Below are 10,396 nucleotides of genomic sequence, written 5' to 3'. Positions count from 1 at the left end.
ACACCACTCGATCACATCGACCTGGAGTGAAACAACAGGGAAAATTGGGCCAACATCTCGGGCTAAGTGGAAAAAGTTAGTGAGATCGGTCGTAGCAGCAGCGACAGGAGCAGCATGGTGTAAACCGACCCTCCCTGACTCGCCGAGACAGGTGATGTCAATAAACACAGCAACCTTAGAAAATGATGTACCACCCACAGATCATGATCTTGGGCTGATAAGGACCGAATGAATCCGATTGCAAAAACAGGATGAAATTATACAGTCATTGGCTGCACAGGCAGCTGAATGTGCTCAAACTGGTCAAAATGGGGAGCCATTCATCCCATGGCGAGGACTCCTGATGAGGTGGGACATGAAGATGCAGCGTTGTTGCCTAGTGGTGCAAAAACCCTTGCAAAAACAGTTGCTACTAGAAGTGCACGCCAAACAACAAATCCACTTGGGCCACCGAAACACATTGCTCATACTGCAGGCTCGATATTTTTGGCCAGTGATGTCAAAAGATGTACGCGAGCGGGTAATCATTGTCAGGAGTGTGCAAAAAGGAAACCTGCTCCCCATCCTATACAGGCTCCACTGCAGTCGATCGCAGTGGTGAGGGTAAACGAACTAGTAGCGTTGGATATCCTGGGTGCATTTCCTAAAACAGCAAGGATAAAATAAATATTTGCTCGAGGGGATGGAGTATTGCACACACTGGCTCGTTGCATGGCCGATACATGACCAAACGGCTGCAATAATAGCAGAAGCCTTTCTCCATGGCTATGTATTGGACAAGGGCCCCACTGAGAAACGTCTAGCAGGCCAGGGTCAGAATTTTTCTACTAACCTGTTGCGAGAGGTTTGTAATATCGTGGGCACTAAGAAAAATTCGAACGCCACCATACCACCTGCAGTGTGATGGACAAGTAGATAGGCTTAACCGCACGCTGTCCGCAATGTTGTGCCATGTTGTAAATGGTGATCAGATGGACTGGGACTTGCACATCCCAGGGGTCCTAGGGGCATATTGTAGAGTGCCACATGCATCGGCCGGGCTCTTCCCCTTCTTTTTGATGTATGGGAGAGACCCTGAGCCACCTATTGAGGACCAACTGGTGGCTTTCCCTGCTAAAGTTGTGTCGTCACCAGCCTCCCTCAGACTGCCACTAAAAAAGCTCTGTGAAGCTCGTGAAGCCGCGATAGCAGAGTCAGGCAGATCGCAAATAGCAAACAAACGGTTGCGGAAAAGAACGGAGACGCCTGTACCCTTTGAACAGGGTGATCGGGCCTGGTTACACTGTCCTGAGGTCCGGGTTAGAAAATCCGCCAAACTACACCATCCTTGGCAAAGCCCAGTGGAATTGTTAAAATCCTCTGCCCGCAAAGTGTTCGCATCCAAATGGGACGCCAGAGATGGGTGGTTAATCCGAGTCGCCCTAAACCATATAGAGAACTGACGTCACAAGGGATCGTTCAGGCTCACAAAGCCGTGTCCAGGGGCGTCGTGATGAATGCCAGGGAGGGGAGCATCCTCCTCACAGAAATAGTGCCCCCGCACTCTCCTCTCAGGATCGACCGGAATGAAGATGGCCACGATGAGGGAGGCCGACGGACTAATTTAGAGAGGTGCCGAGAAGGAGTGTCACCGGGTCGAATGTGCTGCTCGACCACACCTACAGTACATATTGATGGCTTGTTGTAAATGTAAGGCTAATGATGTTGCGTATTGTTTGCCTAAGAATGTACACCTTCAATAGGGCAGCCCACGTAAGAGTTTGGTGATGATACTGAATGGTCAAGTTGGGTTGTAATGCCTTCCCCCCCTTGATTCAAGCGCCTATGTTAAGCATTAACCCAGAGGTTAAATGTTTTGTACTCCATGCCCACATCACTGAATCCCGTGTGCGATCCCATTGATTCCCACATAGAGTTCCCTATTACTGGTAGGAACGAAGTTGTAAACTGAGTGTACCAGCCTGCAATAGATGAGTGTACCAGCTTGCAATAGATTAATGCGTCCGTCCGTCCCCTTTCAATACTTTAACAAAGTGAAATCTCGTGCTATTGGGGTGTAAAAATAAAATTGCGCAAAATTCCAATGTTCCTACCAGCCCACCCTGCAGGGACCTGTTAAATTAGAGTTTTAGCCGGGACAGATATTTTTATGGGCAGAAGAGGGTGATGTAGGGTACTGTACATGGCAAAAGTTATAGTGGTGTCAGTGGAGATGGGTGGAAACAGGTGCATGGTACCGTACGAGGGAAGGTTCGAGGTAGAAGACGGTAAAATTTGCTGGAATAATCTTAAATTAAAGCTTTCATGAATGCAGGGATTCATACTCTTTGGTGGAGACGATAGCACAGAGTGGTGTACCTTCTTTATGATTCTGATATTTCCATCCTACCTGCCTATGTCAGCTGTTATTTCCGACTCTTTGTGTCTCTCTCTATGCCTCTCTCTTAGATCTCTCATGCTTACATGTCCTTTGGATTGCACTCTCATGCCTTTGGATTCCACCACTCTTCGATATTACTTTAACATGCTAATCTCTCACATTAACATGGCCACTTTGATGCCCTCTACGAGGAGGCCACTCTCCGTTCTTACATTTACATGCTAATTTCTCACATTAACATCACTGGCCCCGCCCACTTATTTATGGCCGTTGGGCTACACCCATTTCAAACTCTTTTAAACATTCTGCCTCAACAGCAGATCATGCTTTGCCATCTCATGACGGACGCTTGTGTTGCATCCAAAACGTCGTGATTTATTTTATTTTATACCTACGTGACTTTACCGAAAGAACCAAAGAGTATGGAAGATACCAAGTCAGCTTCATCCCAATGGTGGTGTTTAGGCGAAAGTTTATCTATGAGTATATATAGGCTGGCTAACAGGTCTGAAGTTACTCCTTTGGTGGTAATAAACAAAAACAATAATAAATGTATAACCATTGTCATGGGTGAAGTCTTCCCATACTGGATCAGTCATGGAGATTGTTTCACCATACGCCATCATGCTTCTCAACGTGGGTTGATAACGAAAAGGCTCATGGCCAGTTTGTTTGATGTTAACTATAACCGAGAATCAAACTCAAGTGGCCTGATTCATAGTGCAATGCACAAACCATTGTGACACCGTTCCACTCGTATGTACAAGTTAACAGGGAAATTAAAAAAAACTATGCCATGTTTTTTGTTTACTGTCAATAAAATGAGAAAATAACATTGCCACGTTGGTCAAGTTTTAGGTATAATGCAGACAAGGGTTTTGGTAGTTGGACGATTTCAGAATGGGTTGAAGGTGACAATCCCAATCAAATGCCATTTTCAAGATCGTGTGCATAGGTCTGTTGTAGACAAAAACAACGGCCTGCTGATAAAGCATGTCCTGCATTCTTACATGTGTAAAGAAGCTCCTTCGCAGGTTTCATTTTCTAGATGATTTATTCCCGACGATAACATATTTACAAGGTGAGAGTGCGACTCACACGTTGCACAAGGCTATGACTATCTGCAGTCCCGGTGGTTTCTAATAGAGTAGATTAATCTCGAACAGTCTTTCTTGATGGTTTCCACCATGTTGATTTCCAACAGTCGGCCCCGATGTCGTCCACCTGCAGTTGTTCTTCAGTCCCCAAGGCATCACCCCATATACCCGCACGGCCACGCCCTGGTAACTTCCAGCAGTTTTCCCCGGTAGATTCTCTCAGCAGACTCTATTGTCTTCTACTTCACTTCTCTTGGATGGCAAAGTTTATAGTGGGGGCAGTGGAGATGGGTTGAAACAGGTACAGGTTACTGTACGGGGGAAGGTTCGTGTGAGTCGTACTCTTGCGTTGTAAATACATCATCGTGAAATAAATCATCTATCAAATGGAACCTGCAAAGGAGCTTCTTTACACATGTGAGTGTAAGCCTGAGTATAATCTCACGTGTTGTTGCTGTCGAGTATTTTAATTTTACCAGTGGGTCAATGAGGGAAGGGGATGATGATTTATGTAGTGATAGAATGGGTGGGTCATTCTTGAGAGCATGAAAAAGTGCGTGAGTGAGGTTGACACAGTAAATGATCGGGTGATTGTGTGATCAGGTAAATATATGACTCATGAGGAGAGAGAGGGAGTATTTACGTGAGTCATAGATTTAAGGAAGTGGGTGAGTTCATAATGGAGTGAGTACCAGTTTATTGAGTTGAACAAGGCGAGAACTAAAGCGACCAGGATGAGTCTCATTTGCAAGAGAGACCTGGATCACCCAAATTACCAAAGCTAAATAAAACACAGAGTTACAGTAATTAAAGCAAACATACTATTTTCTTCTTTCGATAAAGCATATATAAACAATAGAAAGACAACTGCTGTCTCATGAAAAATCGACGTAATGGAGCTAAGGGATGATAGAATGTGTGAGTAATGTGCGACATGGATGTCCTCTGCCCCCTACACGACTGAACATTTTCTTTGACTACGTAGTTTGAGACGATTTCCATGGATGTACCAGTAGAATTTATCTGGTATAGATATAATGGGAGGCTGATCGATGCCTGAGCCGGTCATGGTATGGCTCTCTATTGTTAAACCATATTATGAATGCGGATGATCTGGTGATTACTGCCCACTCTAAGGAGAAGTTGGAGACACTACAGCTAAACATGAAGCATGCTACTAAAATATGGGCCGTTACCATCAGCCCCACGAAAACAAATCACCTCCCTGGGTATTTTACATCATAAAAATGCTCCCTTCCTCAATTCCTCATGTATTTGGGGCACCTGAGGAGAGAGTGGAGTGGGCAGTGTGCTGATGATCAAGTCCGTTTTGGGAGCCGAGGTCTCATTTAAAATAATTCGAGCATTATATTTTCATCAACTGCTCAACAGTGTGGAAGCTACCTGGCATGTCACTCCATAAAAATCTTCATGTCTTCTCGGCCACAGTTATACCCTTCCTTATCTCTCTCGAAAGGAACATTAAGGTTAGCTTGCCCACGATCTATTCAGGGTTTAACCAGACTGGACTTTGTAAGCTCACAGATTCCTAGAATATCTGGACAAATGCCCATCTGTGGGCTCCTCCAGCAAGCGAGGCTGCGTTGATTGTGTCATGCAGTCCGTATGCAGTCACGGCATCCCCAAGCAGCTTCAATTTGGCTGGATAGATGGTGCTAAATGGGCGTGGTACGGGGTAGAGAAGAGATGGACTGATGTGGTGCAGAAGGATGTGGAGCTGATTGGACTTATTGATGACTGGTATCAGCAGTGTCATGATCGGCTTCTGTGGAGGAGGTTCATGAAAGGTGCTGCTGGGGAAGTGGAGGCAGTTGCCCTCCAGCAACAGCATAGGGCAGAGGAGCGAGGCTCAAAACAACGAGCAGAGCGCCAAACAACTGACACAAATAAAGTTGGCACAGTGGGGAGCACGGCTGTTGCATCTGCCCATCATCTTCCTAAGTCAATCCATGGCACCTGCGTCTATTACATGACCTCCTGCCAGCCAGCCTTCGACACTTCACGTGGCCTCAAAATGCACCGAGCATGGCACAAGTGCTGTGGTGATGTCACCGCCACTTAGGGGTGAACGACGGTTGTTGCGTTGTTGTTGTGCGTGTGTGCACGGACGCATGTACGCCTGTGAGTCTCGTGTATGGAGAGATAAAGAGAGGCAGCCGGGCAGGGTGCTGGCCATTCACCCCGTGTGCCATTCAGAGCTTCATAGGCGCTTGCCCCAACATTCTGGTAAGGCTATACAGCGGATGATTGTCGCTGTTGTGTGTGTGTATGGACGTTCACCCCCCTCCCACCGCCCCCGTGTGTGCAGGGACTCATTACGCCCCCTCCCGACAAGCAGACCGGCATCCGGACTAAAGGTAAGTGACAATAACAGATTTTTTTTCCATTTAAGTAACTTTATGTTTTGCTCACAATACAGTATTTATTAGAGTGTTGCATGCAAATGTACGATATTTTGTCTTATATATGACTTTGTTGATGTTCTATGGGGTATGTTTGTCTTTCTGAGTAATGTTTTAATTAGGGTGGTGTCATTTTCACAATTTCCCCAATATTTTTAAATGGCCGACTTGCGCTTCAGCAATTTTCGGAACCAATGGCTAAATCTCTTCATCTTCTTGGGCTTGGTGGTGGTGGCAGAAGTGGTGGTGGAAACGGTTGCGGTGGTGGAAGCTGTGGCAGCGGCGGTGGAAGTGGCCTCGGTGGTGGTGGCATCATTGTACATTTGAGACACGGTCCATATTAGCTCTTTCAGCTGGCTACGGAGATGCAGGTTCTCTTCTTGCAGCCTCTTTTCCCCATGCCACATGTCCTCGTGACGCACCAGCTTCCCGCGCAGCCTAAACTGTTCCTGCCCTCTCTGCGGATTCAGGAAGTTCAACTTCCTCAGGTGGGCGTGCAGCGACCTCCGGAGATCTTCGTTTTCACAGCGCAGCGACATTTTCCGCTTTGCTGCATTGCAGTCTCGGAGAAAATCTGCATGCAGAGACTTGCTCTCCCTGCAAGGCACTCTCGTGGGCTCCAGCTCCAACTGGCGCTCTTTAAGCTGTTGAACCAGGCTCCTGATCTCTCTCTGGAGAGTCTCTCGGTTCTCCATGAACTCCTCCAGCTGATGCTGTAGCTCCAGACGGAGCATCTTGCTCTTCTGACAGAGCTCCACATTCTGCAGGCCCATCCTCTCCGTAGACAGCGTCGTGGTCTCATGGTCAAAGTCTGAAATGGAAAGCGTAAAAAGAAGATATATGAAGATCCCCATCCCAAGCATGGCCAAGACCAGAACGCCAACGATCAGCAGCACCATGCTCAGTTCGAGTTGACGGCACGCGGGACAGAAGCAAGTGTGAGACACGTCACGAAGGGGCGTGTTATTTATCGTGACGTCATTACCGGATGTGACGTACACTATGACGTAACAGCCATCTCTGCCCACTTATTGTCAATCATTGCCCACCACGTGACTCCACGGCCCTGCCCCTAACCACACAGCTCCTCCCCCATACTCTTCTTCCGCCTTCCCCACGTGACGCGAGCCAATCACGCGAGAGGCGGCGCGCGGTCGGCCCCGCGTCCGCTTCCCGCCATTCTTGCAAAGGGCGGCGGGGCCGCTCAGGGTGGGGCGCGGGGCGCGGGGGCGAGTTCACTCCACGTCGCGAGTCGGGAGGAGGGACGAGGGGGAGGGGCCAGGAGGGACGAGGGGGAGGGGCCAGGAGGGACGAGGGGGAGGGGCCAGGAGGGACGAGGGGGGGGGAGCTGAGAGCTGCGAAAGTTTGGGGTACCACTACTTGAAAAATATACTGTACCACAGAAATGAGTTTATGTTTAGTTCGATTTAGAACATCTTTCCAATGGTTGCTTAATTTGAAACCAACTTCTCGGTTGAAATTGTGTCTGTGTTTGTAGATCTGAATTGCCTCGTGAACAAATCTCTGATAAAAACCCGTGGGTTTGCAAAGAACCTTGGTATCGGAGAAAATTATATCGTGATCACCCACATGGTTGTAACAGTGATCAGCAAAGAATTCGTTTTGCTGTGTTTCAAATCTGATTTGTGCTCGCAAATTCGGTCAGAGACATGTCGCTTTGTCTCCCCGATATAGCAATCACCGCAGGTACAACTCAATTTGTAAACCCCGGGGTACTGTAAGTCAGGAATGCCATCCTTCACGGATGGGATCAGATCACGAATTTTGTGTACTGTATTGAACCGGACCTGGATCTTGTGTTTGTTTAGAATTTTTGAAATCTTTTTAGTAACGCCTGCTATATATGGTAGTGTGATGGTTTTGGCCGGAGTATCAAGTGGTTGTTTCTGTATGGAGGGAGAAACAGCTTGGCGGATGGTACGGTCAGAGTAACCATTCCTTTTGAGGGCCAGGTGTACATGTTTTAATTCACTGGTCAGGTGGTGTTGGTCCGAAATGCAATGAGCCCTATGGTATGAAGTTTTGATGAGAGAATTCTTTTGGGCTGGGTGGTGGTGGGAATCAGGTTTCAAGTAGGAATCTGTGTGGGTGGGTTTCCTGTAGACAGAATGCCCCAATGAGCCATCAGGTCTCTTCTCAAACAGAACATCTAAGAATGGTAGCTTAAATTTCGATTTAAAGTTTTCGTGACTGCAAGGATTCATCTTCTTTGGTTCTTTCGGTAAAGTCACGTAGAATGAGAATAAAATAATAAATTGATAAAATAAAATAACACAATAATATTCTCACGACGTTTCGGCCACAACACAAGCGGCCTTCATCAGGTGAAGGGGACGAGACTGTCTGGAGGACAGCGCTGGAGTGAGAAAGCCACGCTGAGATCACGACCTTTAAGCTGTGTGAGAAGAAACAAAGCGCCTGACAAAGGAATTAGCATTTAATTTAGCATTGAAATGGCTGAGTGATTAGCTTGTGACTGGTCACAGAAAAGGCTATATTAAAGTTAAAGCATACACATCTGCAAAGGCACCCCTTGACAAAGGAATTAGCATAGAATTTAGCATTGAAATAGCTAAGTTAAAGTATACACATCCGCAGAGGCACTACTTGACAAAGGAATTAGCATAGAATTTAGCATTGAAATAGCTGAATGATTAGCTTGTAACTGGTCACAGAAATAGCTATGTTAAAGTCAGAGCATATACATTCACCGAGGCACCTAGTACAAATCAAACAGGAGAATTTAGCATTGAACTAGGCGAATTTAGCATTGAAATAACTGAGTGATTAGCTTGTGACTGGTCACAGAAATGGCTGTTGAAGTTAAGGCCTACACATCCGAGCTATTCACTGTAACTGGGTATACAATACAATATATAATGAATACTATATCATGAACAAAAAAAATACTAAAATATAAATTACCTCAATGTTATCAATAAACTCTATATTCTCCAATCAGCTAAGCTACCAACAATAAGTCGTTATATATCACAATGCTATATGGCGAAAAATGGGTGGATTCTTACCCTCAACTTTAGCAACACGGATAGCTTAACCGTGGTTAATGGTATGGTTTACAACATGGAGTATAACAGCGCCTCGCAGCTGTCTCTCTCCCCCTCCTCTGTTCCGACCATCGATGAACTCGTCCGTCTGAACGGGACCCGTAGCTATCCGTGGTGCTAAAGTTGAGGGTAAGAATCCACCCATTTTTCGCCATATAGCATTGTGATATATAACGACTTATTGTTGGTAGCTTAGCTGATTGGAGAATATAGAGTTTATTGATAACATTGAGGTAATTAAAATGTTTGTGTTTTTTATTGGTTCAGTATATAGTATTCATTATATATTGTATACCCAGTTACTGTGAATAGCTCAGATGTGTAGGCCTTAACTTCAACATAGCCATTTCTGTGACCAGTCACAAGCTAATCACTCAGTTATATCAATGCTAAATTCGCCTAGTTATTTCAATGCTAAATTCTCCTGTTTGATTTGTACTAGGTGACTCGGTGAATGTATATGCTCTGACTTTAACATAGCTATTTCTGTGACCAGTTACAAGCTAATCACTCAGCTATTTCAATGCTAAATTCTATGCTAATTCCTTTGTCAAGGGGTGCCTTTGCGGATGTGTATGCTTTAACTTTAACATAGCCTTTTCTGTGACCAGTCACAAGCTAATCACTCAGCCATTTCAATGCTAAATTATGTTAATTCCTTTGTCAAGGCGCTTTGTTTCTTCTCACACAGCTTAAAGATCGCGATCTCAGCGTGGCTTTCTCACTCCAGCGCTGTCCTCCAGACAGTCTCGTCCCCTTCACCTGATGAAGGCCGCTTGTATTGTGGCCGAAACGTCGTGAGAATATTATTGTGTTATTTTATTTTATCAATCTATTATTTTATTCTCATTCTACGTGACTTTACCGAAAGAACCAAAGAAAATGGTAGCTTACCATCTTTCTCCACTTCCATGGTCTTGTTCTTCTGACAGAGCTCCACATTCTGCAGGCCCATCCTCTCCGTTTGCAGCGTCGTGGTCTCGCGGTAAAAGTATGAGATGGAAAGCTTAAAACGAAGATAAATGAAGATCTCCATCCCAAGCATGGCCAACAGCGGAACGCCAACGGTCAACAGCGCCATGCTGAGCTCGTGTTGACGGCACGCGGGACGGAAGGAAGTGTGAGGCACGTCACGAAGGGGCGTGTCCTATATCACCGGATGTGACGTACAGCCATCCCTGCCCACTTATTGGCAATCATTGCCCACCACGTGACTCCACGGCCCCGCCCCTTACCGCGCAGCTCCTCCCCCATACTCTTCTTCCGCCTTCCCCACGTGACGCGAAGCGAGCCAATCACGCGAGAGGCGGCGCGCGGTAGGCCCCGCGACCGCTTCCCGCCATTCTTGCAATGGGCAGCGGGGCCGCGCAGGGGGGGGGGCGGTGGGGGCGGGAGGGGGCGGGGCTG

The 10,396-nt window shown here is 46.5% G+C and overlaps 1 protein-coding gene across 1 annotated transcript; it reads right to left on the bottom strand.

Annotated features, from left to right (window-relative positions):
- Positions 1–5,894: 5,894 nt before the first annotated feature.
- LOC142923014 (uncharacterized) lies at positions 5,895–10,142 on the bottom strand. The gene is made up of 2 exons (XM_076063950.1): positions 9,884–10,142; positions 5,895–6,711 (listed from the first exon to the last, which is right to left on the bottom strand). Exons 1-2 carry the CDS (start codon positions 10,068–10,070, stop codon positions 6,056–6,058), a joined length of 843 nt encoding a protein of 280 aa, XP_075920065.1. The 5' UTR covers positions 10,071–10,142; the 3' UTR covers positions 5,895–6,055.
- Between the last annotated feature and the right edge of the window lie 254 nt (positions 10,143–10,396).

Source organism: Petromyzon marinus, unplaced genomic scaffold (assembly GCF_048934315.1).
Source record: "Petromyzon marinus isolate PM22_M1 ecotype Great Lakes invasive population unplaced genomic scaffold, UKy_Petmar_22M1.pri1.0 PM_Scaffold_25, whole genome shotgun sequence".
In the NCBI taxonomy this organism is placed as follows: Eukaryota; Metazoa; Chordata; class Hyperoartia; order Petromyzontiformes; family Petromyzontidae; genus Petromyzon; species Petromyzon marinus.
Note: the sequence above shows the minus strand (reverse complement) of the source record. Positions and strands in the feature narration are given on the sequence as shown.

Bases quoted from the DNA above. Each gene is read 5' to 3' on its own strand.
- LOC142923014 (XM_076063950.1), bottom strand. From the start codon at position 10,070: ATGGCGCTGTTGACCGTTGGCGTTCCGCTGTTGGCCATGCTTGGGATG. The intron at 6,712-9,883 runs GTAAGCTACCAT...TTTCCATTTCAG, and splicing joins CATGGAAGTGGAGAAAGATG to ACTTTGACCATGAGACCACG.